Source organism: Enoplosus armatus, chromosome 2 (genome assembly GCF_043641665.1).
Source record: "Enoplosus armatus isolate fEnoArm2 chromosome 2, fEnoArm2.hap1, whole genome shotgun sequence".
Classification (NCBI taxonomy): domain Eukaryota; kingdom Metazoa; phylum Chordata; class Actinopteri; order Centrarchiformes; family Enoplosidae; genus Enoplosus; species Enoplosus armatus.
This window is the reverse complement of record NC_092181.1, coordinates 4,269,242-4,291,978: the sequence shown is the minus strand read 5'-3', so window position 1 is coordinate 4,291,978 and position 22,737 is coordinate 4,269,242. Positions and strand designations below refer to the sequence as shown.

General features: G+C 43.0%; 1 protein-coding gene across 1 annotated transcript; it reads right to left on the bottom strand.

Annotated features, from left to right (window-relative positions):
* Nucleotides 1-945: 945 nt before the first annotated feature.
* On the bottom strand, nt 946-22,118 carry LOC139300237 (protein Dok-7-like). Its single transcript, XM_070923263.1, has 13 exons — nt 22,065-22,118; nt 21,902-21,947; nt 20,962-21,050; nt 20,150-20,300; nt 17,479-17,679; nt 11,188-11,307; nt 8,254-8,364; nt 6,743-7,615; nt 3,401-3,495; nt 2,873-2,918; nt 2,137-2,289; nt 1,804-2,028; nt 946-1,082 (listed from the first exon to the last, which is right to left on the bottom strand). The coding sequence occupies exons 1-13, from the start codon at nt 22,116-22,118 to the stop codon at nt 946-948; spliced, it is 2,301 nt and encodes a 766-aa protein (XP_070779364.1).
* Nucleotides 22,119-22,737: the final 619 nt, after the last annotated feature.

Sequence of the window (22,737 nt, the reverse complement as noted above, 5' to 3'; positions counted from 1 at the left end):
GTGCTTTTCCATTCATCAATTCCTGCCCTCTCGTAGAGCAGAAGCAGAGACATTGATTACTGTGATGAATAATGTTACTGGCTGGCTGATTACTCAGTCATGTCTTGCTCGGGCCACATGGGTCTGGATTAATGTAACTCACACCTGAGATATAACTCTAAGCTGCTTATTTCAATCAAATGCTTTCGAGCTCTGATGTGGAATGATAGCCGAGCAAGCTGGGACTCTTGACAGTCAATTGTAAGGTGTCAGTGCAGTGAAGGGGGCTTGATCACATTGTGTGATCATATTCTGCTTCAACCGTGTGATAAATCATTTGAATTTAAATAACGGCAGTTCCAGACCTCTTGGTGAGAGAGGTAACAACAAATACAGCCAAACGGTCTGAAGAAAGTCAATTTAAAAGAAATTCCAGCTCGACGCCAAGCAAAGCTGCTGTCTATCTTCCTTTCTATCAATAATATCAGTGGTAAACATTTGTTTTTGGTGCCATTCCCTCACAATCAAGGCATTTTATACCAGTGCTCAACAGTCATCCTGAAAAAGAAAAGAGGCAGACCTCAGCAGACATAAGTGCCATGCAGCCAAAAAAAGATTTAAAAAAACATTTCTAGGGTGAGAGTCATCAAGAGAAATGCAGGAAAGCACTAATTTAAGTACATGAGAAATTACAACACAGAACACAAAACGCATCCAAGATGGCAGCTGCATAAGAGACTACCCAGACATGTCCTATTTTCTTCTTATTCTTAGTGGAATGGATTGTTGGTGGGAATTTCTGTACACTGGCACAACTGTGGGTGTGTTTAAGTACAACAATGGTTGGTGTGATGATCAACTGCAGTTGAGCGTTTTAGCTTATTCAGAGAGCTCGAGAGAATCAGCACATAAAACATTTTTTAAAAAAAACAATTTTGAAGCATCATGGAGTTGGGTGTTGCAGAGTCAGTTTGGTGGACCTCGCCGCCTGCTCTCCAGCTGAGTCAGTCTGTCCTCCCTGCCCTGAACATGCTCCGCCCCCACTCTCTGAGCTGTTTCCATGGCAGTGATGTCGAGGTGGGCGTATCTGATGGAGCCCTCTTCTGGTCGGGAAATCAGTGGTGAAGGGGGAGAAAAGAGAAAACATTTTGTGTTTCTACTTTGTGTCGTGTTCTTTAACTTAAAATTGTCACAACTGCAGAAAAATATTCAGTATCTGCATTGTTACTTTGCAGTTCCTTTCACCTTGTATTGACCTGAACCTTTTTTTGTATGACAACATTTTCTTCATTGGTAGTGCTGGAATATAACTGTAAACCGTTAATTTCGTTGATTGTAAAAATGCCTAAATGACTTTTATGGTGTTCTCTTTAATATGCCAATTCACACCTGAGAAGTTTAGCACATTTCGACTGTTGTAAATTGTTCCATTTTCACAATCCAAAAATGTCTGATTATACCACATGAATTAGGCTCTGAACTAGCACTAAACACCTAATTCATTTGTCTGTTTTACTTGAATAAATTGTTTCTCCCCGTTCATTCAGTGCACTAATCTGTGCCTACTTGACACGAATTGCAAAGAAAACATTTACACTTTTTTGAAAATAGCCGATAGATACAGAGAGGCAGAGGTACGCAGGAAAATAAACAGAAATAGCAGCAGGCTCTAAACCAAACCAAACGTAAAAGATAATGCACTAGGCCTATGGGTGTGGGAGACATGGGATGCAAGCTGACGTAAAGCCATTCCCACAGAAGCCAGATTGAAGAGAGAGCAACAGCAGAAAAAAAACAAATAGATTTAAGACTCTGTGTTCTTACTGGGTCTGCAGAGCTGCAAAGTGTTACCTCTTACAGCACCGGTAGGACTGGAGACGGGAGCCGAGCCGGGCTCCTGCAGGTCCAGCTCCGTGTAGAGGAGCTCTCTGTTAGTTTTAGCTGGCAGGGGGCTAATGGGGATGTTAACATAATTAACAGTGCTGTCACTATGGAGCCCGGTGTCCAGGGAGACAGACGGAGGAGCCTCATGGGCAGACAGGAACATACCTGAAGGAAAAGAGTGATTTCCCATTTGATGAAGCAGGATGAAGTGTCGATATAGCAGCAGTAAGCTACTCTTGATAGAAAAACAGAGATAATTGGTAATGTTCTTACCACAGGCTGATGTTGGCCTGTGCATGCTCAATGCTGCAGGCAGAGGCGGAGGGGCAGAGTGTGGCAGAGAGGGCACCAACCTCAACAGACCTGCCAACTTCTCACCAACATCCCCAATGTCATCGTGTTCCTCCCTCACACAGAGAGGAGGACCTGGGAACAAGTTTTTAGCGCATTAGTGTTTTATGCTGTCTCACTTTAGTTCACATGGCGACAGTGACACAGTGAGACCAGTGGTGGAAGTATTCAGATCATTTACTGCAACAAAACAACAATGTGAAAATACTCCATCACAGGAAAGTTCTTCATTTACGATCTTAGGTAAAAAAAAAAAATATGCAGTAGTATAAGTAGGAAAATGTACTCAAAGTATCAAAAGTAGTACTCATCATGCATAGAAATTGTCCCTGTCAGTGCTATATAATAATATATGATTTTTTTTTTTTTTTTATTATTATTATTGATGCATGAACATATAAGCAGTATTATCATGTTGTAGCTGGTCATGGTGGAGCTCATTTGAACAACTTTTTATGCCGTTGGGTAGTTGAAATATGAAAGTAAGTAACTAAATAAATGTAGTACCTCTGAAATGTAGTGTAGTAAAAGTATAACATGGCACAAAATGGAAATACTCAAATAAAGTGCAAATACCTCAAAATTGTACTTAAGTACAGTACTACAATAAATGTACTTTTCCACCACTGAGCTAAGCACACTTAATTCACAGACGCACCTTGTGTATCTGCAGAAGGTGGCCGGCCTGATGGTGGGTTGGTAACCTTGAAAATAAATGACACATTATTTCAAAGATCTTCCAGCACTCTAGAGTTGGCTAAACTTTATACAGCTTATCGGTTTTAAGACATAAGCTTGTTTTCTGCTTTTGTCATGTTTGATTTCAAGCGATACTGCGTAACTTTAGCTGAAGGGCTGTAGCCACAAGTGGTAGTTATAGGATGATGGCACATTGAATCTGCCTTCATTTCCCAAGATTCCCTTGAGTCAGACGCTTTAAACACATCACTGTGTTTATGTCAGAACGTAGTGTAACAGTAACACAAGTAGAGAGGAGCCTTACAGTCAGCAAATGTACTCATTAATGTCAGATACACAGCATCTAGCCACCATAAGACCAGACCAATTGGAGGAAAGAGTGCTTTGTTTCTTCTTTCAAATGTTACATAGTCTGGCTTTAAGCATACAAAAGCTCATGTTATGGCTCTATAAGACCCGGATCTAAAACAGGCAGATAAAGTCGTACCTGAGTCGAGCATCTGTTCCTCGTCGACCTCCACTGCTCTGGTGTGATGTAGTTGTCCATACCATGACTGCACTGGGTGGGGAGACAAGGGAGGTTATCGTTGATTGTTTTTCACTGCAACATTCAACATTGCTATGTGCTTGCTTTTCAAACCGGTGAGAAATTACATGTGGAGAGGGGAGACACTGTAAGCAGAGAGAAAAAGTATTGTGGGGGGGGGGGGCTGACATCTTTAGAGGTGGCAGACAGGAGGCAAACGGGTGGCTGGCTCAGACATGAGAAATCTCTGACGTGTCCCAGTTTACCATTTTCTCCCACTTACAGCAGATAATAACGCAGCAGGCTCAAGCTTCAGGAATATTATCTGTCATACGGTTTGTTTCAACGGACATAATACAACTTGTGGAATCAGCCATCGTCTCATTACCCGGCATGAAGGATGTGTCGTGTTTGCCACATTGAACCGCTGACACTTCAGAAGAGTCGAGGAATAATGAATAAAGAAAACTCATTTGTGTTTCATACAACAGGATTCTCCTCTCCGAGGGTTTCTGTCGGTTTCATCACCACTCATTAACTTTCTTGGTCCCCCTTTGCTCTCTCTCTCTCTCTCTCTCTCTCCAGCATACACATGATGTATAATGAACACACACACACACACACACTCCTACACGAGCTGTCAGAAATCACAAGACATGCTGCCTCCTCTCCTGCTCTGATGATAATTTGCTCTCTACAAGGGGGAAGTGCTTTTCACAACCCATCAGAAAATTTAATTAGACAATGTGGAGAAGTCTCTTCTGAGGGCTTTTGAGGTTTCAGACAAAAGTATCAAAGGAAAAACACCAGCTCCAGCCAGGTTTTTGATTCAAACCCACACCTCATTATTTTAAAATTATAGTTTTTTTCATATTGGCGGTTGGGTGGCTCAGCGGGGTGGCACTGTCACCTCACAGTGAGAAGGACCTGGCTTTGACTCACTGTCACTTCTGTCTGGTGTTTGAATCTTGTCACCCATGTTTCCTGGTTTTCAGACCAAACACATGCAAAGTCACTTGGACTGGAGACTACACTGCCCACGTGGAAGAAGCTGAGGAGGCCGGCTGTCATTGCAGGATGGCAGCCACCACAATACACTGTAGTGCCGTATGAGCTGGTGTGTGGTCTCAAAAGGCAAGCTAACAAATGGTTAAAATGGTTTTGTTCTTTCAGTCCTCTGGTGTGGTGGTAATGGTTTATGACTCAGTGATCCCCAGTTTGAAGTAAGTATATTTTATACAGAAGTTATAATGTTTGCTTTTCTGCTCCTGTGGCGAGCACTGCTCAGCATTTTCTAGTGTTTTCAGCTTCTCCATGAGCCTTTAAGCCATTGACTACTGTAAATCACAATTACAAAGGCAGCCACCCAAGTGAGTCATTAGGTTGAAGAGCAAGTAGCAGTGTGTATGTGAAGAGGCCAGATAATTGCTGCTTGAACTGCTGGTGAATCATTCGCAAACACTGCAAGATTACATAATACGGCAAGGGCGAAAAGTTAAAACTACAAAGGCCAAACAGAGGAAAACTGCATTAGAACAGTAGACCCTCACCAAGACTGACTAAAAGACAGTTGATGGTAATTTGCTGAGCAGCACTCCTAACGCCCCAGAAATGACCATGGAATCGACATCTCAAGCAATATAAACTAAAAAAAACGACCATTGCAAGCCTCAACAAATTGGCTTCTGCTGTGCTATTGTATAGTGAAGTCACTGCAGGTTCCATTTCAACTTAACCTTGATATTTAATGTTGTTGTTTTTTCCCGTTTTCGGGGGTATAGATTGCCAAGAACTTTATTGACTACACGTTAGGCTCTGTTAGGTTAAGTCTAAATGTAGGCTTTGATATGGTTATTGTGCTACAGATGGAGTGAACTGGTGTGTTTGCAGGTTGTAGTACTTCACCCCTGTTGTTTCCGTTCCTTTTATTACTTCTGTAGGTAACTTGATTATTTTAAATTCCTGATTGCTTTCTGAATTGGTTCATCTTCAGTCGTTTTGGTCTGTTGGTTGGTCGGTCCACCAGACTGAAATCGGCCTACCTCAACAACTATTGGAAGGATTGTCATGAAATCTGGTACATATATCCATGGTGCCCGGCGGATGAATCCTACTGACTATGGTGATCCCTTTCCTTTTCATTATAGCGCCATCATCAGGTAAAATAATTTAATTTGTCCAGTAATGCAGCCTTTAGCATTTAGCTCAAAGCACCGCTGTGCATAAGTACAGCCTCACAGCTCCGCTGGCATGGCTGGAGACTCTTAGTCTTGTTGTGTTATACTGTATATGTGGAGCTTCCTATGTATTTGGAACTTAGGATGTCATTATGCGCTTTGACATGTCCCTTTTTTGCCCTGATAATGGTCTAGTAACCTAAAGCTTGACTTCATTATCATTTTAAGACTGGACCTAACTGTGCAGAACCTCTTTTCTACAAGTAAAAATGTTCCCAGGATCAAACAGATCCAGCATACTACAACAACTGAACCCAAATCTATTACTGTAGAGATATATGAGGCAGGTCTTGTACTTTGTTGCTTGGTGAGAGCAAACAAAGAAACAGATACTTGCTCCTGGATACTAGAATTTACAGCAGTGTTGTGTTAATACAACCTAACGATACTAAACGACAGCAGGAGCCGACTTGTTAACCTCAGCGGTATCACTTGTACTCACCACGCCTCCTTCCTCATCCCTCAACATCCAAACCACAATTCTACCGAGGAGCTCGCCCTAGCTTATTAGCACAAGGGATAGTTACATAAGATCCCATTTATGAGCACAAGGATAAAAAAAAAAGTACCACTGTGGGTTTAATAAACGTAAGCAGAAACTTTAAGGAGACATTAAGGAGAGATTAGCATCTGTGGGAGCAAACCCAAGAGCTGGAGTTAGTGATTAGCATGATGATTTGCAAACGTTTTGTTTCATTTCATTAAGACTCCCTATTTAATGCAAATGTTAGCACGGAAAGCAAACTCCCAAAGAGAACTTGAAGTTGGAGGACTCCTCTATAGAGCTGAGCTTCAATTACATAATGATGAAAATATGTTCATATTTTCTTGGATTGTACTTTATTATCATGTGATTAACCAAATCTCCACAGAGTATTAGACTCTAGTTTTATGCATATGTTCTCTGGTCCCACTAATACAGCCTGTGTATAATATCTACAACTGATGTTATCCAATTTCTGAACAGGGGTTTTATTTCAAATTATAAATGATACATCTGATGGGCTATATTCTGCTTAGTTGGTTGATTGGTTGAAAGTGTGTGAGACTGCCAGTACCTGTGATTCTCCTCGCACCAGCAGGGGTCTAGGTGTGGACGTCCCCTCACTGTCCACAGAGGGCGCCCTGTCACTGCCCCAGGAGTGTGAGCACTGCATCATGGCCTGACGCTGAGCCCTGGGTCCTGTGGGACTGTTGCACAACCTTTGTCCATGACTGCCCCCTCCGTCCCCACTGCCCCTGCTGTCCCTGCCAGGCTCAGGTGGGCCTTCATGGGTGGAGGGTTCCCTCTGGGACAGGGTCTGGAGCAGACTCCTGGGGGTGTCATACCGCAACCTGAGCAGGCTGGGGATTTGATACTCATCACTGTGCCTCCAAGACGCAGAAGAGCTAGACCTGGAGGCACAAGGGGAGGAGGAGGAGGAGGTAGCAGAACTGTGTTCTTGGTGAAGTGTAGACTGAAAGGGAGGAGGAGGAGGAGTGGGGGGCGGGACAAAAGGAGGTGAAGACAGAGGAGGAGCAGCAGGTAGGCTGGCCAAGGAGCCAAACTCCTCCCCCCCTCCCTGGCTGGTTGTGTCCAGACTCCCCGAGGAGAAGCTCCCTGAGTAAGACGACTGGCTGCCTGCCGCTATTCCAATCCCACTGTCTAATGAGCTCTGCCGCCCGCTGTCATGGAGACCACGAGGATGGAGCTGGGCGGAGGATGGGCGAGTCCCGGAGCTTCCCATCACGGCGGCATAGAGCCGGTCATCCGAACTGTTCAAAGCCTTCAGCGTGGAGGAGCTTGACGCTGTCTCGTTGGAGAGGTGCGGCCTACCTAACGGCTCCACCCAAAATGGAAGTCTGCTTCCATAGCTCGCATCTGATTGGCTGGAGGAGGAACTGGAGATGCTGCTTTGGTCGTCCCCGGCAACAGATGTGCTGCAGCTGTAGGTAGAAGCTGTAGATTTTAAAGTTATTAGATTCTGATGTAGTGATATTAAGCAATCTGCACACACACACACACACACACACACACACAGAAATGCATTCATCCTTACACACCAACCACAAAGTGCTGCAGACAGAACGTTTGATAATTAATATATAAATCATGTCTTTAATTATGCTCTGTATACAAAATGTTATGGCCCTGTGAAATCAGCTTTCAATTAAGTGTTCTCATTTGCAGTTGAGGTCTTTTGAAGTCGTGTCTATGCAGCGAGGGCAGAAATGAAGTTCTTTTTCCAAACTCTCTCCGAGCTTTAGAGGTAGTCAGCAAAAATGAATCATGGGACCTCTGAGTGCGCTGAGCTTCACATTTCTGACTAACACACACGCACACGTAATCATGACAAAACTTTCCCAGAAATGGCCTCATAAATATAGACCAGCGATTAAGCCTTTGTGAGGACAGAAGGGCGGCAGGCCCGAGCATACAAGGTGCAATGGTGAGTAAGAGTAATCCCAAAACATCATGACAAACCACATAAACATCTGAAGGGCTTACGATGATGCACACAGTCCCTCTGATGCATTAGTGCTCATGAGTTACATATTGGATATATAACCTAAGGTGACGTTAATGGAATAGCGTACCTGTGCTGCTGGCTAGGCTGCAGTGAGACAACATGCTGAGTCTTTTCTCCAGCTCTGACGCCTCCTGGTTGATTCGTTTCTCTGCTGACGCTGGATCAGCATTGGGATCTGCTGTTTGTACAGTACATACAGACACGCACAAAGACACAAAGAGACCTTCAGAGTGTGTGAGCAAAGAGAGTGAAGACACACAGCTGATGACATTAAAACACATCTTCGCTGTCCAACATCTTATCTGAATCATTAAGTCAAAGGGGTGAGTTTCATAACTCTTTTCTCTACGTTCTATTGTCTTAAACCAACTACTGTCCAAATGATTGACCTCGTCACATTTCAAAGTAAAACTTTAACAGTAACAGAACTCAAATCCTGACTGCAATTCCAGGATAACTCTTCCTCCTCGTGCTGTGACTGCTTTTCATCTCGCCGTGTCACACTAACCTCATGATGCTTTAACCTGGTCGTGAGTTTAATAAATACAATATTTTGTTTTTACACTAAATAAGAATACAATGGTGTATGGAGATAATGGGACAGGCTTATGCTTCTCTATATTGTAAAACAATGAAAATATTTTAAACATTTCTGCAGCACACGCTACAGATAAGACAGTGTTTATCCTAGAGGCTATGCAATGCAGCTGTGGAATTGAGATGTTTGTACAATATTTAAATCAGTAAAATGAATCCTGATGTGTATGTAGTCAAACAAAGGAGAAACATTATAAAAGGAATTAAAGAAAAGCAGAACTGCCGCACTGGCAACAAACTATGAACCAAATATCCATGATGAAAAATAGTATAATTACATATAGCACAACAACAACCTTTGTAAATACTCTAAGTAACACAAATGTGACTTTGACTGCAGCCTAAATAGTCTTTGGAGTCAATGATTCCACTGCAATTTTGATGGTATGTATGTAGATAAAAAGCTGAATAGAAATATTTCAAGGACATTTGACTTCTTCATAAAAAAGACATGAAAACATACTTCAGTGTGCTAGAATCTTTTAGACATCCACGTCTCACAAAACCAGGCCAGAAAACTGTTGGAAATATTAAGTTGGAAGCTGTAAGAGTGCTACTGTATGCATCAGCCTCTTCTGTCTGCCGTGTGTGCGAGCGTGTCTCCAACTGTTGGACCTGCTTGTAAATTTAACATCTCCCAGAGGAGGTTATAGACGCCTCAATTATCTGTTGGAACATCAATTTAGTGTAAAACCCAGCCAATTACACACTTAATGCCTGCTATATATACATACTGTGTGTGTGTGTGTGTGTGTGTGTGTGTGTGTGTGTGTGTGTGTGTGTGTGTGTGTGTGTGTTTGCCAGCCTGCACATGTTGCAGTGGGTCAGGGTGTTTGTGTGTATAGGTGTCAACAACCTAACCCCTGGATCTCTGCCTCTGGGCTGCAGCAGCTAACGTGCGGATGCCAAGTTTCTTCACTACGCTATGTGAGGTGTCAGCTAACATTTGCTAACGTTGCTAGTCTACGCTAATTATAGCTGCTTCACAGCACTGAATGTCGTGGGGTTACAGTGGGCCTCAGAGCAGACTGACGCAGGCTGGCTGACACTAGAGTATATGTTGTAGTTTAACTCTGGACACTTTAAAGCTGGATGCTGTTGTTTCCATCGTTTTCCATCAATCTGATTCTGATTCTGACCCGACTCTCTCCATCTATACAGCCACACACATCATTTGTCTGGCCATGTTTTTGTCAGTCTAATCCAGTCCAACAGGGCCATGTATACATACATGTACAACACATACTATATATGCAGTATGTATACTTTAGCAAAACCACAATGTACAAATGCTCCATCATAACTAAATTCAAATCTATTCAAGTGCAGATGTTAGCAACCAAAGTATCAAGTTAGGCAGCAGAATACACCCGTCAGTGCAACATTATCATATATTATATTATTGGATTACTATTACTAATGTATTAACATATGAACAGCATTTTAATAGAAGCTAGTTGACGAGGAGTTCATTTTAACTACTTCACATACTGTTTGGCAGCGTTAAAGTTCTGTTAAATCTAGTTATTTATGTTCCATAACTTCAGGTGACCTAAAAAACACATCGGAGTGTTTAGAGGTACCAACATGAGTGAGCCATCGATGTGTGGACCAAGACAAGCTTTTGGGTTGATTTTTGGAGTCAGTACAAAACTGCAAGCAGAAAACTCCCTGACAAGCAAGACATAAATAATTAAAATAAGACCTATTGACAGGAAAGTCAGAATCCATTAGTATGATGGAAAGAGATGGGTCCAGGTCAACATAGTCAGATACCATTATACTTTCAAATGATAACTGACTCTGCAAAAGTGTTAAGTGCAGTTTGATGTTAAGAGAGAATTGAACTTCTCTTCTTCATCTCCTTTTTCTATAGTATAAAAAAATAAAACGAGTTTTTGTAGACTATCACAGTGAGGTAGGCTCGTCTCTGTCTACTCAGAGGTGTTACAGAGTTATCAGATCCTCGGTATGCGTCCTGTACAACTTCTCTCTTTCCAACTGCCACTAAACCCTGTCTCTATATTTGCAGTCTCAGTAATGCCTGTGAAATTAGCAGTACGTTACAATGGCGCACAAGTCACACACAAAGGCGTGACCCCTTAATCTACACGGTGACCCTTTGGGCTTCAAGCATGAGGTGTTTCCGTTAGCATGGCGCCTGACACAAATGCTAAACATGCACACTAAACAGGCAGTAAACCTTTATAATGGAAGTCACAGAGTCACATACCAGTGTGTGTGTGTACTTCAGAACAGTGGGTCTCTTGCAGATATTACTACTACAAATATTACTCTTTAATACTAAAATTCCTCCTTATAGTGTACACATTTATGTTTGCAGGCATATCTGTATGTATTCATAAACATAACATCTTATATGCATGCGTGTGTGTGTGTTTACCTGGCAGGGCAGGTTGCAGGCCATGAGGGGCCCTGCTGGGGGTGATGCCCCTGACGATGCAGTCAAACAGGAAACTGATCTGTTCTCCTTCTGAACAGGACAAGAAGAAAACACCAGCCCCTGGAAGATGGATGGGGTGAGAGAGAGAGAGACAGCACTATCAATGAAAGAGACACATTAGTATATGATGGATGACTTTTAAAAAACAAAAGATGAGGAGAAAAAAAACCTTGGATTATTAGACCAAATTAAACAGCATGACACAGACGCAGGGTGGCATACAGTAAGAATGCTGTAGTAAATGGTGAAATATAGAGTAAAATGCCATTTTTGAGCGAGGCCAAGCCATATTCAGTGAGGTTCACAAGGCTGTTATAAAGGCAAGGCTGTTCTTTGAGCCGGCAACAACCGTTTCTTCTAAAGGTTACATAAAACGTTGCTCAATTCAGCCCCCACTCTTCTATCAAGCCCACACAGAGGAGAGTAGGAGTCTATGAAAACACAAGACAAGCATAAAAAAAAAAAAATCATGAAACATCAAAATATCACATTGCGGAGATATTGAAAAGACAGCCACAAAGTAAGCCCTTACTCAGGGGTTCGGTCAAAAAATTCCTCTTTGTTCTTATGGAACTGAGTTTGCTGCAAATAAAAAAGGAAAGCAGCTGAGAAAGAAGAGAAACATTTTTTGGCATGATAACGTCTGAGTCAGTGAACAACGCCAGTCAGCAAAGTGGCTTTGTTTTCAATATAATTTCAAGCAACAGATTTCCAAAACGGCTGTTGTTTTATAAAAGTACTTTGTTTGTATTTATGAGATAGTTTTAAAGAATATTCTTAAGGTCACAAAGCTAAAATGAATACTCTCTACAGTGTCTCATCTATCAGACTAGAAGGTTACATTTTACTGACTGAAATGTACTTAACATTTGACTTACTTTACTTCGCCTACGTTGATTGAGTATGTGTGCTGTTACAATATGCTTTCAGAGCACCATTTCATTCTTTAAGCTGAATAATTGAAAAGCGTTTCTAGCTTGAATCATCACTGAGCATTAAATGTAATGGAATCCTGTCAGCTTCATTACCCCTTATGTGTTCTGGTGTATTTTCTTGAGTCAGGGGAAATGCTCCGCCTGCTGATCAACGTCCAAAGTCCATTCTACTTCAAGTGTGACTTTCTTTGCACGCAATCAGGCTTAAATGTGGATTTTTATTTATTTGAGCACCTTGAGAGCCATTGGCAGACTGGGAGGTGTTTCGAATATTTTGTCCACCCCATTCATATCAATGAGAGTAGGTTAAATATCAGGTACACCTCTCAGTATAACGCAATATACTTCAACAGCACCACAAACTACATCCTCAAAAGTGACCATACAGTCAGTAACAGTTTGGACCAACACAGAACATTATCAACTTCATGAAGGCAGGATTTATTAACTAAACTGGCTACATAAGGTGAGTGGGCTATCTTTTTTTCTTCTATGGATTGCTCATTAATCAATCAATCAATCAATCAATCACATCCTCTGTTCGCCATTTGGTGAAGGTGTTTCATTAACAGATCTTCCTCTCCACCACCAGGCGAGTGGTGAGCTTTAAGTGATGACATGACCACAGAGATTTAACTTCAGAGAATGAAAATCTCGCCCCTTGTAGACTTGAAAGCCCTCTCCTTTTTATCTGGTGTGGAGGAAAAGAACATCTCCAGAGGCCTGGGAAAGCAATTTTGGAACGTTTTTCAGTCTTTGTGGGGCAATGTCATCATCACCTTTCAAACAAAAGAGACATTGTAGCATGAGAGAGGAAATTATCAGGATCTGTTGGGATGAAATAAGACGCTTTTCTCCATTTTCTCAAATTTTCTCGGAGGGTGTTTTTTTGGCAGTCATATTCGTATTTTTTATTTGTTATGAACAGCAATGGGTCTCGTTGGACCTGCTCCTCATTTATGTCTCACAAATATGCTGAGTTCAGCTGCGTGGAAGCTCATCTTATTATCTTGATGTAGCAGTAGGGACTGCTGTTCACCTTATCACACAGGCAACTTCCATCCTCTATACTGGTTGACATAAGTTAACAGGTAGCGTTTCTCTAAACTGCTCTGAAACTTTCTACAGCAATTAGAAGATATCAAAGGCAAGAGTCAAAGGCAGGTGGACAGTTGCTTTGTCTTAAGTAGGTTTCAACACTCATCCAAGAGGCTTCAACACTTCTTATGACAGGTGGAGAGTCAGAGACATTTTAACCTCTGTGGGTCATTCACACCTCAATGCCACATGACATTAGAGTAATTGAAGTTGCCTTTTACTTCTAGAAACCTTCTGGTCTGGATGAATGAGAATATGGACAAGCTACAGTATAATGACACTCAAAAGTATACAGCCAAGATGCTGCATAATACTTTATAACACAAGGCAAGGAAAACACCCTCACACATGCACTGACATACTACTGTACTACGATGTGAGGTGTGTGTGTGTGTGTGCGTGTGTGTGTGTGTGTGTGTGTGTGTGTGTGTGTGTGTGTGTGTGTGTGTGCGCGTTTATGCCTGCTGAGGGACATGGAAAGATTGCTGACATAGCATGTCAGCTTGAAATTGCTTTTATCTCGATCACAAGGCTTGACGACCATCCACACTCTGCAGAGGATCATTTATTACTCTGTCTGCATATGAGATCTGAAGCCCTGTGTGCGTGTGTGTGTGTGTGTGTGTGTGTGTGTGTGTGTGTGTGTGTGTGTGTGTGTGTGTGTGATACAGGACCTCATAAGCCAGAAAATATCTGTCTAGCTAAGACACAGGCTCTGCTCCAAACATTATCGATTACAGAACACCGTGGCCTCATTATCACGTCGAATGGAAGCTGGAGAGCTGATGTCACTGTGTACTCACACTGCCACATTGTGTGCATATGACTGTTCAAGCAAAGGCACACGTCCAACAGACACCCATGAAGACCCCAGCTCGACTAATCACTGCCTAGTAAAAGGCTTTGCACAGACGACTGCCCACTATCCCACAGGACACGTCGGTTCGCTGTGTGTGTGTGTGTGTGGCAGTAAAAAGGCTTGTCGTGTCACTGTGCTGTGCTGCCGTCTTCAGCTCTGTAGCCAGGAATCGTGTCGTCCGAGGCGCAGCTGACATTCAAAGTGCAGCTGCAGCAGAGAGCACTGTGGCAGTCAAGGGTAAAATATTTTTAAACAGCAGCATTAGATGACCGAGAGACCCGCTTACTGATTTGCTCGAGCAAAAAGGCCTCGAGGGAAATTAAGGAGCTGAAAGGGTAAAGGAGTTATTTTGTATATGACGCAGTTTCAAAAGTACAGTGCTCAAAAAGTACAACCTGACGAAGAACGATTTGTCTCTACTGTTACTATCATTCTGCAACATTTGCACATCTTTGCACCGATCACTTCCTGATAGCCTGCAGTAAATATGCGCCGCCATTTTGTGCTTTTCAAGCACTCTAGGGCACTGCGTGTCATTAAAGAACTCCTTGTGCTCCATGAAATGTCTAAGCACATGTTCCTATGTATTCTGATGTTTTCGCAGGACTTATGCGACCCTACACAGCTTCAAGAAAACGACAGCCGCTTCATCAAGACGGGCAGAGGGTCACAATCACTTGTTCAGCCAGCATCTGTTAGTGTTTTTGTGTTGTTTCATGTGAGTCTGATGTAGGCAGCTATTGATCAAAGTGTACTGACCATGGAATTAAAAAATTGCAGGGAACAGACCCGGGTACCATCACAAACACTGGTTAGCAGTCAGCTGCACCAAAACTATCCCACTGAGCCTGCAACACCAGCTGTGACAAGCTGCAGCCATAACAGACCTTTTTCACAGCAGACGTTTTGACTTGTCATAGCAGGAAAAGCACAGGTGGAACTAATAACATGAATGAATGAATGAATGAATGAATGCCAACAAGAAAAAGAGAGCAGTTGATCACTGAAGGTTTCAGTGTCCTAATGGTGTGCTTGTATAAGATTAGAAGTGAAATGATGAATAGTATCATTTCCTCTGCTTATGGTTACTGAAAATGGTTAATGGAGCTGCTAGCTGGAGCGGAGCTAATTATGCAGATGTTTATGACAAACCCCCCCTAAAAAACGTAAAGAAGTACCCATGTTTTATGGTGGTAAGTAGTAAGTAGCACACACTCCAACACAACTCCAGGACAGACTTTAGCATGCTAATACAGTACATAAGCCACGTTGCACTACATTTGCTCAGAGAGAAGAGATGGAAATGTTTGCAATGATTTCTGGGTAATGTGCGAATGGTTGCAACAGGTCGGAACCTGACTGTAAGCAGACAAATGCCCAAAGGAAAGTCTGCTTCGTGTGGCACTCCATAAAATGACTGCTGAGCACTGGTATGCCTCACGTGTCCTCACCAAATACAAATAAACATGTAAAAATGTAAACTAACACTCTCGCTTTACCTTGCACTCATGCAAGGAATGTCACTTGCCGATTTGACTCTCACGTCTCTCTCTTTCTGCAGCCATGCCAAGAGGGCCTCTCTCTACTGCCCCGGTGGCTGCTGGGTAATATGTTGATGGCGGCGAAGGAGAAAACTATGATTGGCGGTCCAGCCAGCAGGCGCTCTGTGACTGGCTGAGTAACCACTACAGGGGAGGCTGGTATTTATAGATGTTGCTCATCAGAACACTGAAACCAGAGCCTGCGGACCTCATGGTTATTCCTGTAGCAGCCATGAGACTGTTTGCACACACACACACACACACACACGGACAGACGTCGCAAAAGTGCATACAGGAGCTTCCTCTTAACACTAAACACATCTCTAAAACAGAAGGACAGTGAGGAAATAGTTCCCACTACAAAAAAAAACAGATTTTCAGGTATCTTAATAAAAGCAGGAACACAGCAGCTGTTGACAAGTTAAGTTTAACTACAATGAACACTTCAAACACTGTGCCATTAAACACTTATCATGCTGTCCATGTGTCTCACACACACACACACACACAAACATCCCCACCCAAAAACATAAAACTGCCTCTCATTCTTCACATTCATGCCCACATCAACTGGACATTCAGAGGATACCTAAACCCTGGCAACCACACAAACACACACACACACACACACACACACACACACACACACACACACACACACACACACACACAGCATTATTTGGTGGGCAGGCGTACAGTGTGGTGGGTTCTTACGTGGATAAAGTTACTCTATAAACACCTGCAATGAATCACAGGCTTTTATGTGAGTCTGTTAGTGTTACATGACAGATCTGTCAACCTGCAAGCACTGCAGAGAAATGAAAAGGAGCGTTTATTGATCTAAGGAATTTGGACAACTGCATAGATACTGGTCCAATGAGTTCTTGGCTGGTTAGACTTTAAAGTTCACCCTCAGTTGCTTTCTGTAAGAGAAAGAAAAACACAACAGCAGCAACCTGGAAACAGCACCTAAGAAAACGATCTCACCAATAGGTCCATTTGGTTGCTCTTCTGGAGCTTCCGATCATTTCACATCTTGAAGATAATGTGATATGATCTAAAGGTGGGAACTTTGAACCTCAGCTTTTAAGCCAACGAGGAGGATGCCAAAATGGACATTTGAACATCTACAGTTCCATGACCACTGGGCAAATTCCATCTGCTAATGAAGATCATGTAATGTGACCAAAAGCTCCAGAACAGCTAATAAATTGACTTGTTTTCTCAACTTACAGGCGCTTTCTCAATATTTGAGGGTATCTTTAAAGGTATAATCTTCAGTTTGTATGAACTAAAATCTCAATGTTCACTGAGTAAGACAATATTTTTCACAAAAAACAGCTATTTTCTTTCCTCTTTCAGGAATATGTTTGCCTCTGTTTGCTTTGCAAGATGAATACAAAACATAGACACATGTAAAGAGAGCAACAGTGTTAGCTTAAGTGGTTTAAAAATGCAACATGTCTTGGTGCTTCCACTGATGGATTTCTTCCTGTCTGATTGTTAAATGAGAACACAGAAAGAAGCTCTTTGATTCTGGGGGAACATTAAGCTCCATTGTTGCCCTGGTAGAAATAACCCTCACCTCACCTCATGTCATCTAGGTTTGGCTGGTTACCCACAAATAAGACAGATACACCACCAACAACAACAAAACAGAGCCAGGGATGTGAGGTGCTGTACATCGCCCATAGCTGTTTTTCAGCTATTAGTGTTGAAGTGTTGCCCTTTATGGCTGCAGGCTGCAGTATCTAAATTCACACACAGAAAAACCTTCTTACTCCACCAGTTAACTCACAGTATCCACAGCGAGTCCCCCCCTCGAACACGAAGCCATTTGTCACCGCACCATAACGACGCAGTGCCGACAACTTCCAGTGTCCGATGACGGCGGGAGGGACGCCTCTGGTGAGGACCAACAGGTTGTTGCACAGGTGGAGGGAGGCAGGGCCGCTTTCCAGCTTGGTACCTGGCTCCACATTGACGCCGAACCTGTGGACTGAAGGCGAGGAAGAGGTTTGAGTAAAGTGCGTGTGGTTTTCACACACTCATCGTCATAATGACTTCACGACAAATGAAGTGTCACTGATCAGAAAGCACATCAATCACACGACAAATGAGGTGGAACATAAAAACACACCAACAGAAGCACGTGAACACACGTGTGCAGTGTAACTGACGGCTGCGGTGATGATGATTAAGCGTTTCTTTAAGCTCTGCTTGCTGCAATTTGTCCTCTCTCGGTTTGTGCAGATGGCACTTTTTCAGTGCCAAGGTCTGTCTCTCCCTCTCACAGCCAAACACATGCTGTGTAGTGTCCCATATAGTACATATAGTGTGAATATACAGTATGTGCTCATGCATCATCATTAGTGGAGCCATCATCATTCTATTTTTTAAACAAACTAAAAAACAAGAAGTGACGTTATAGTTACGAGACAAACATGAGTGAGCTTACGTCGCTTCACCTCAGACTGGAGCAGACTGTGCCCGAGCACCTCTAGGTGCACTCTGGCTTGCAGGGAGCTTTATGATGTGATGTGTTGGTTCAGTGATTTTAAGCAAGTGTTACATCTTAGCAAGCAGCTTTTTCGCAGCCTAATGAAATGATGTAAAAACCAAAGGCTGCCTTGAAGGTAGGACATCAGCAGGCTTTGGAAGATGTTGAGTCAAGTTAATGTCAAGAATTCACAATTTGCAGGAAGGGTAAACTGAAGTGAAATGGTTTCAACATTTGGCCAAAGACAGAAGCTTTGCAGCAGCGTTGTGGGCAGACTGCAGGTATAAAATAGACTTGTTGGGTAAAGAGAGCTGTCACAATCTACAAGAGGAGATAAATGTATGAATGGCTTCTTCTAGGACAGCACTAGATAGTAGCGGATACATTTAAAAGTATTCTCAGCTACACAAAGCACAGCTACAAAACCTGTGTTTCAATAGTTAAACTGGGACATCCCGAGATTCTTAGCAGTGGCTTTTACATTGGAAGGTAAAATATTTAGTGTGCTGTGGGTTTTACTTCAACAGTCAGGAAGACCTGGAAAATGTTCTCCAACATGACAAGAAGTGACGGAGGAACAGAACACTTAATATGATGAAGGGATTAGGGATGGAGCAAAAATATCCGGAAGGTGATATTTTGGAAAGAGGAGGAGGAAGAATTACCTATTCAGAAAAATGTTATAGAATTATGAAAAAAAAAACATATATAAATATTAAATGTAATATAAAGTACTGCCAAGTGCTGCATGAAAATCAATTCAACTCTCAGCCTGCCTGTGAGGTGCAGTTAAAAATCAGGCTGGAGTTATTTGAATATGTAATTAAAATTCATGATCGTCGGGAGAACATTTCTCAATAAGACAAGTTAAAAAAATAAAGTTTGGAGGTAAAAAGTTGTTTTTGAGGGGTCCAAGTTAGAATTTCTTGTGTGAATCACTGCAAACTTCTAACTGAAAGCCAGAGTTTTTAACAATAGATAAAATGCTGGTGTTTAGCACTTCTTTGAGCTGCTTAGCTGGAACTGTATCAAGGGAGCGGGTGGAGGAGTTCGAGTTCATCTGAAAGATTGTACCATCGCCTGCAGGAGTTCCCGGGATAACAAATTCTTTTTACTCTTCATGCAAACTTGCTATTGTGCAGGGGAAAGCCTCTAGAGGATAACTGGAGGGCGACAATTAAATACTACACTGGAAATGACCCCTCAGTTGCAGTATTTCTTAAAAACTATATTAAACTTTAATATTAAGTAAAGCTTGTATAAGGGTAACTCTATCTAGCACAGTTCTGCCATATAAAATGGGATTCACTGTCCTTTTTTCCCTCAGCTAACCACTTTCCACTGAAAAGAAAGTTGTGAAGTTGAGACAGCACATTTTGCAGATAGAGAAGGACCAGAGTGACGGACGACCGAAAAGATTGTTAATATCCACTTTCTGCAGGTTTGATATAGGGTTGATCTCAGAGGCTGAGACTTCTGGCTCTTCAAACTCATCTTCCTTTTCGCACTTTGTTTTAGAACCAATGAAACTGAAACTGCAAGCCCATTCCCTTCATCCTATTCACACTTACAGCCTTACTGTAGGAGGGCGAGTCTGCAGCGGGTCGGGCCCCGTCAGGAATCAGAGCTCTGATTACAGCGCGTTGCAGCTCCTACTGGGTCATGGAGGTCATGCATCTGCGGCTAGATTAAGCAATATTTCAGATACTAATACTGAATCAGCCATTACTTGAAACAAATAACTCCCTATAAGAGAGTGGCTACTACTGCTGATCCACAAAAAAAACAACCTACTCATCAGCTTTATGCAGCTCTCTGGGATCCTTGCTTCCTCTGGTGCATATTGTAAACTAAAAAAAAACTAACCTGATTCAAAACAACTAGCTGACTGTTTCGATGTGTGTAATTCCAACTGCAGTTCATCTCATCACATCCTTGAGCAACATCCCCACGAGTCCAGCCCACTGACCTTCTCCCAGGCTGTAGCGGACACGGGCATCCCAGGCCTGCAGGGCGTCCCGGCTGGTGAAGCCCAGGACCAGCGTGTGTGCCAAGCAGAGGATGGAGAGGGTGTAGCATACCCCGTCATACCCGGGCCCTGGCTCCACACCACAGATTCCCTGAGGGAGCAGAGTAAAATACACCGAATACGCTGCATCACCAGCATCCTCTTCTCACAAGGGAAATGGCTACACTTGACAAAGTATGTGTGGATACTTTTCCAGCTAAAGGAGGTGAGAAAAACACAAACCTATCTCAAATATATAATATAAATAGTCTCATTAATGTTGCAGTGTCTTGTGACTCTCTGGTTCCTTTGTTCTGTTTGGTCTGGTGCAGTTTTACTGAGATTAGATCACATGGTTTCAGGGAATAAGTTCATACAGATAAAAAATACATTTCTTATACAATATTCTGGATCACACTTGTGGCCAAGCCCCCATATATATTATATCTCCCTGTTAGCCTTATACTTGTTGGTTATTTTCAGCTTGTGCCCCTGTTCCTCTTTGTTTAATGCTGTTTTTCTGTGTGTTTCTGTCTCTTGCAGTTTTTTGACCGATGCTCCAACCACTTGGGCAGTCGGCTGTGACCCAAGACCTTATCCATCATTTGGTCTACTCCCTGTCCGTGTGACAGCAGTCTCACAACAGCCGTAAGAAAGCCTGAGGTATGTGATGTAACAACACTATAGAGCTGTAATAAACCCGCCACCAGTGCCGTCCACCTGCACTTGAGATCAGCAGCAGGGAGCCTTTGGTCTGCTGCACCTGAACGTACCTCCAGGGTCACATTGAGCCTCTCCTTATGGCCGCTGCCCTTCTCCTTCCCTTTCTTCTTCTCCTTATACACCAGCAGAGACAGACAGTCTGATGCAGAGAGACACACACAGAGAGTGAGGAGGAGGACTGACAGGCTTAAAAGTCAGCTTTGTGATTAATAGCAGAATGCAGAAGAACAACAGTGTCGCTGCGTGTCTGCCTGTGTGTTGAGGCACAGCTGTCATAACAAACTCTAAAACAATGAACTGATCCACTGGCACAGCTGATGATGAAAGTCAAGACAGGAATACACACACACACACACACACACACACACACACACACTGAGCAGAGTAGCCTACATGATTCCCACCACAGTGTCTTCAAGGACTCAGCAGTACAGCTTGAGCCATATGTTTGTGTATGCTGGGAGGCACAGTGTCTAACAGCTTCTAAAATGTGCCTCAATTCAGTTTTAAAGACATGCTGCCTCCTTTTTTTTTTTTCCTGCCAAGCTTTCAGAGAGAGCGCTCTGTTAGACCAATGGCAATGTCACGCTTAATGTTTTCAGCTTGAGGGCTTTCAAATAATTAACCTTACATCCAACTGGCACTAACAAACCCCATCAGATTTAATATCCAGACTCTTCACTTGAAGGCAGCGCTGGTGTCGTGCCTGCACACTGCCCTTTAAAGGTGAATCTGGTCAATTACATGAACTCAGTAGATCAATTCGGCCGATGGAATTGCGTAACATCTTCGCGTGTTGCCGCGGATGTGTCGCGTTATGATACGCGCTCCCGTGGCGCACAGCCAAGAGACCAATTGACAAGTTGTGATTAGTTTAAGTGCCGAACAGCGGATGAGATCAGTGCTGACTGAAGCTGTGAAAACTGGCACAAGAGCTGATTTAAAAATAATAATAATTATTATTATTATTATAAGCGCTTTGCCACCTACCTGCGACCGGAGAGGGCTTCCGAAGAACGACCCACCGAGTCTTCCACTGTGGAGAAGTTTGTACAGAATCAATAAATGACAACGTGTGTTCCTGTAGTTGGCCCTGAAGTATGGAAAGACATTGTCAAAGCCCAAAAACAAGAGGAATATTGGAGGAATTAACCTTTTTTCCATCTCTAAACTTGACTTGTCCCTCCGCGACAACTGTATCCGTCATCTTCTGTCATGGTTCCGAGCAGCTGAGTGTGTGTGTGTGTGTGTGTGTGTGTGTGTGTGTGAGTGAGTGAGAGAGAGAGAGGGGAGGTCACTTTTCAAAATAGCCTTTACAGCCCAGGCCCCGCCGGGCGCAGACTGCACTCTCTCCCCGACGATCAGGCCCCCGAGGCGGGGAGAGAGGCCGGCCTCCCCCCGCGGGGTCCTGCCAAGTTAGCGCAGTTGTCTCCCGGCGTCAAGAGCTTATTGTTTACAATAGAGCTAATTCCATTAAAACCGCATAACTCGCGCACCTTTCACTTAACCCGCGAGGCGGGCTCCCCGCCGGGTGTCAGACGGGGGTTGGTGGCGCCTCACTGCTGATCAGAGCGGCCTCAGCTGTGTCTGTGTGGAAAGCCCGTTTAATCTGCAAAAGCCTGCTCCAGATTAATGCCAATTAAAAGATGTGAAATGAGCAAATTGGCTTCAAATCCGCAACAATACATAAATGATTATACGAGATTACTAGTCAAGAAAATACTTTATTATGCGAACATGATATGTCCAGTGAATGCGCAAGTCCTGAGGGCAAAGGGGGGACTACAGCAGTCCAGCTGGTTTCACTGTTGTCTCACAGCAACAAG

Excerpts from the sequence above, each read along its gene's own strand:
- LOC139300237 (XM_070923263.1), bottom strand. The coding sequence starts at position 22,118 with ATGACGGATACAGTTGTCGCGGAGGGACAAGTCAAGTTTAGAGATGGA. Across the intron at positions 21,948-22,064 it reads AGTTTAGAGATGGAAAAAAG|TGGAAGACTCGGTGGGTCGT; the intron begins GTTAATTCCTCC and ends ACTTCTCCACAG. Across the intron at positions 3,496-6,742 it reads ACCCCTGCTGGTGCGAGGAG|ACCTCCCTTGTCTCCCCACC; the intron begins AATCACAGGTAC and ends CAATCAACGATA.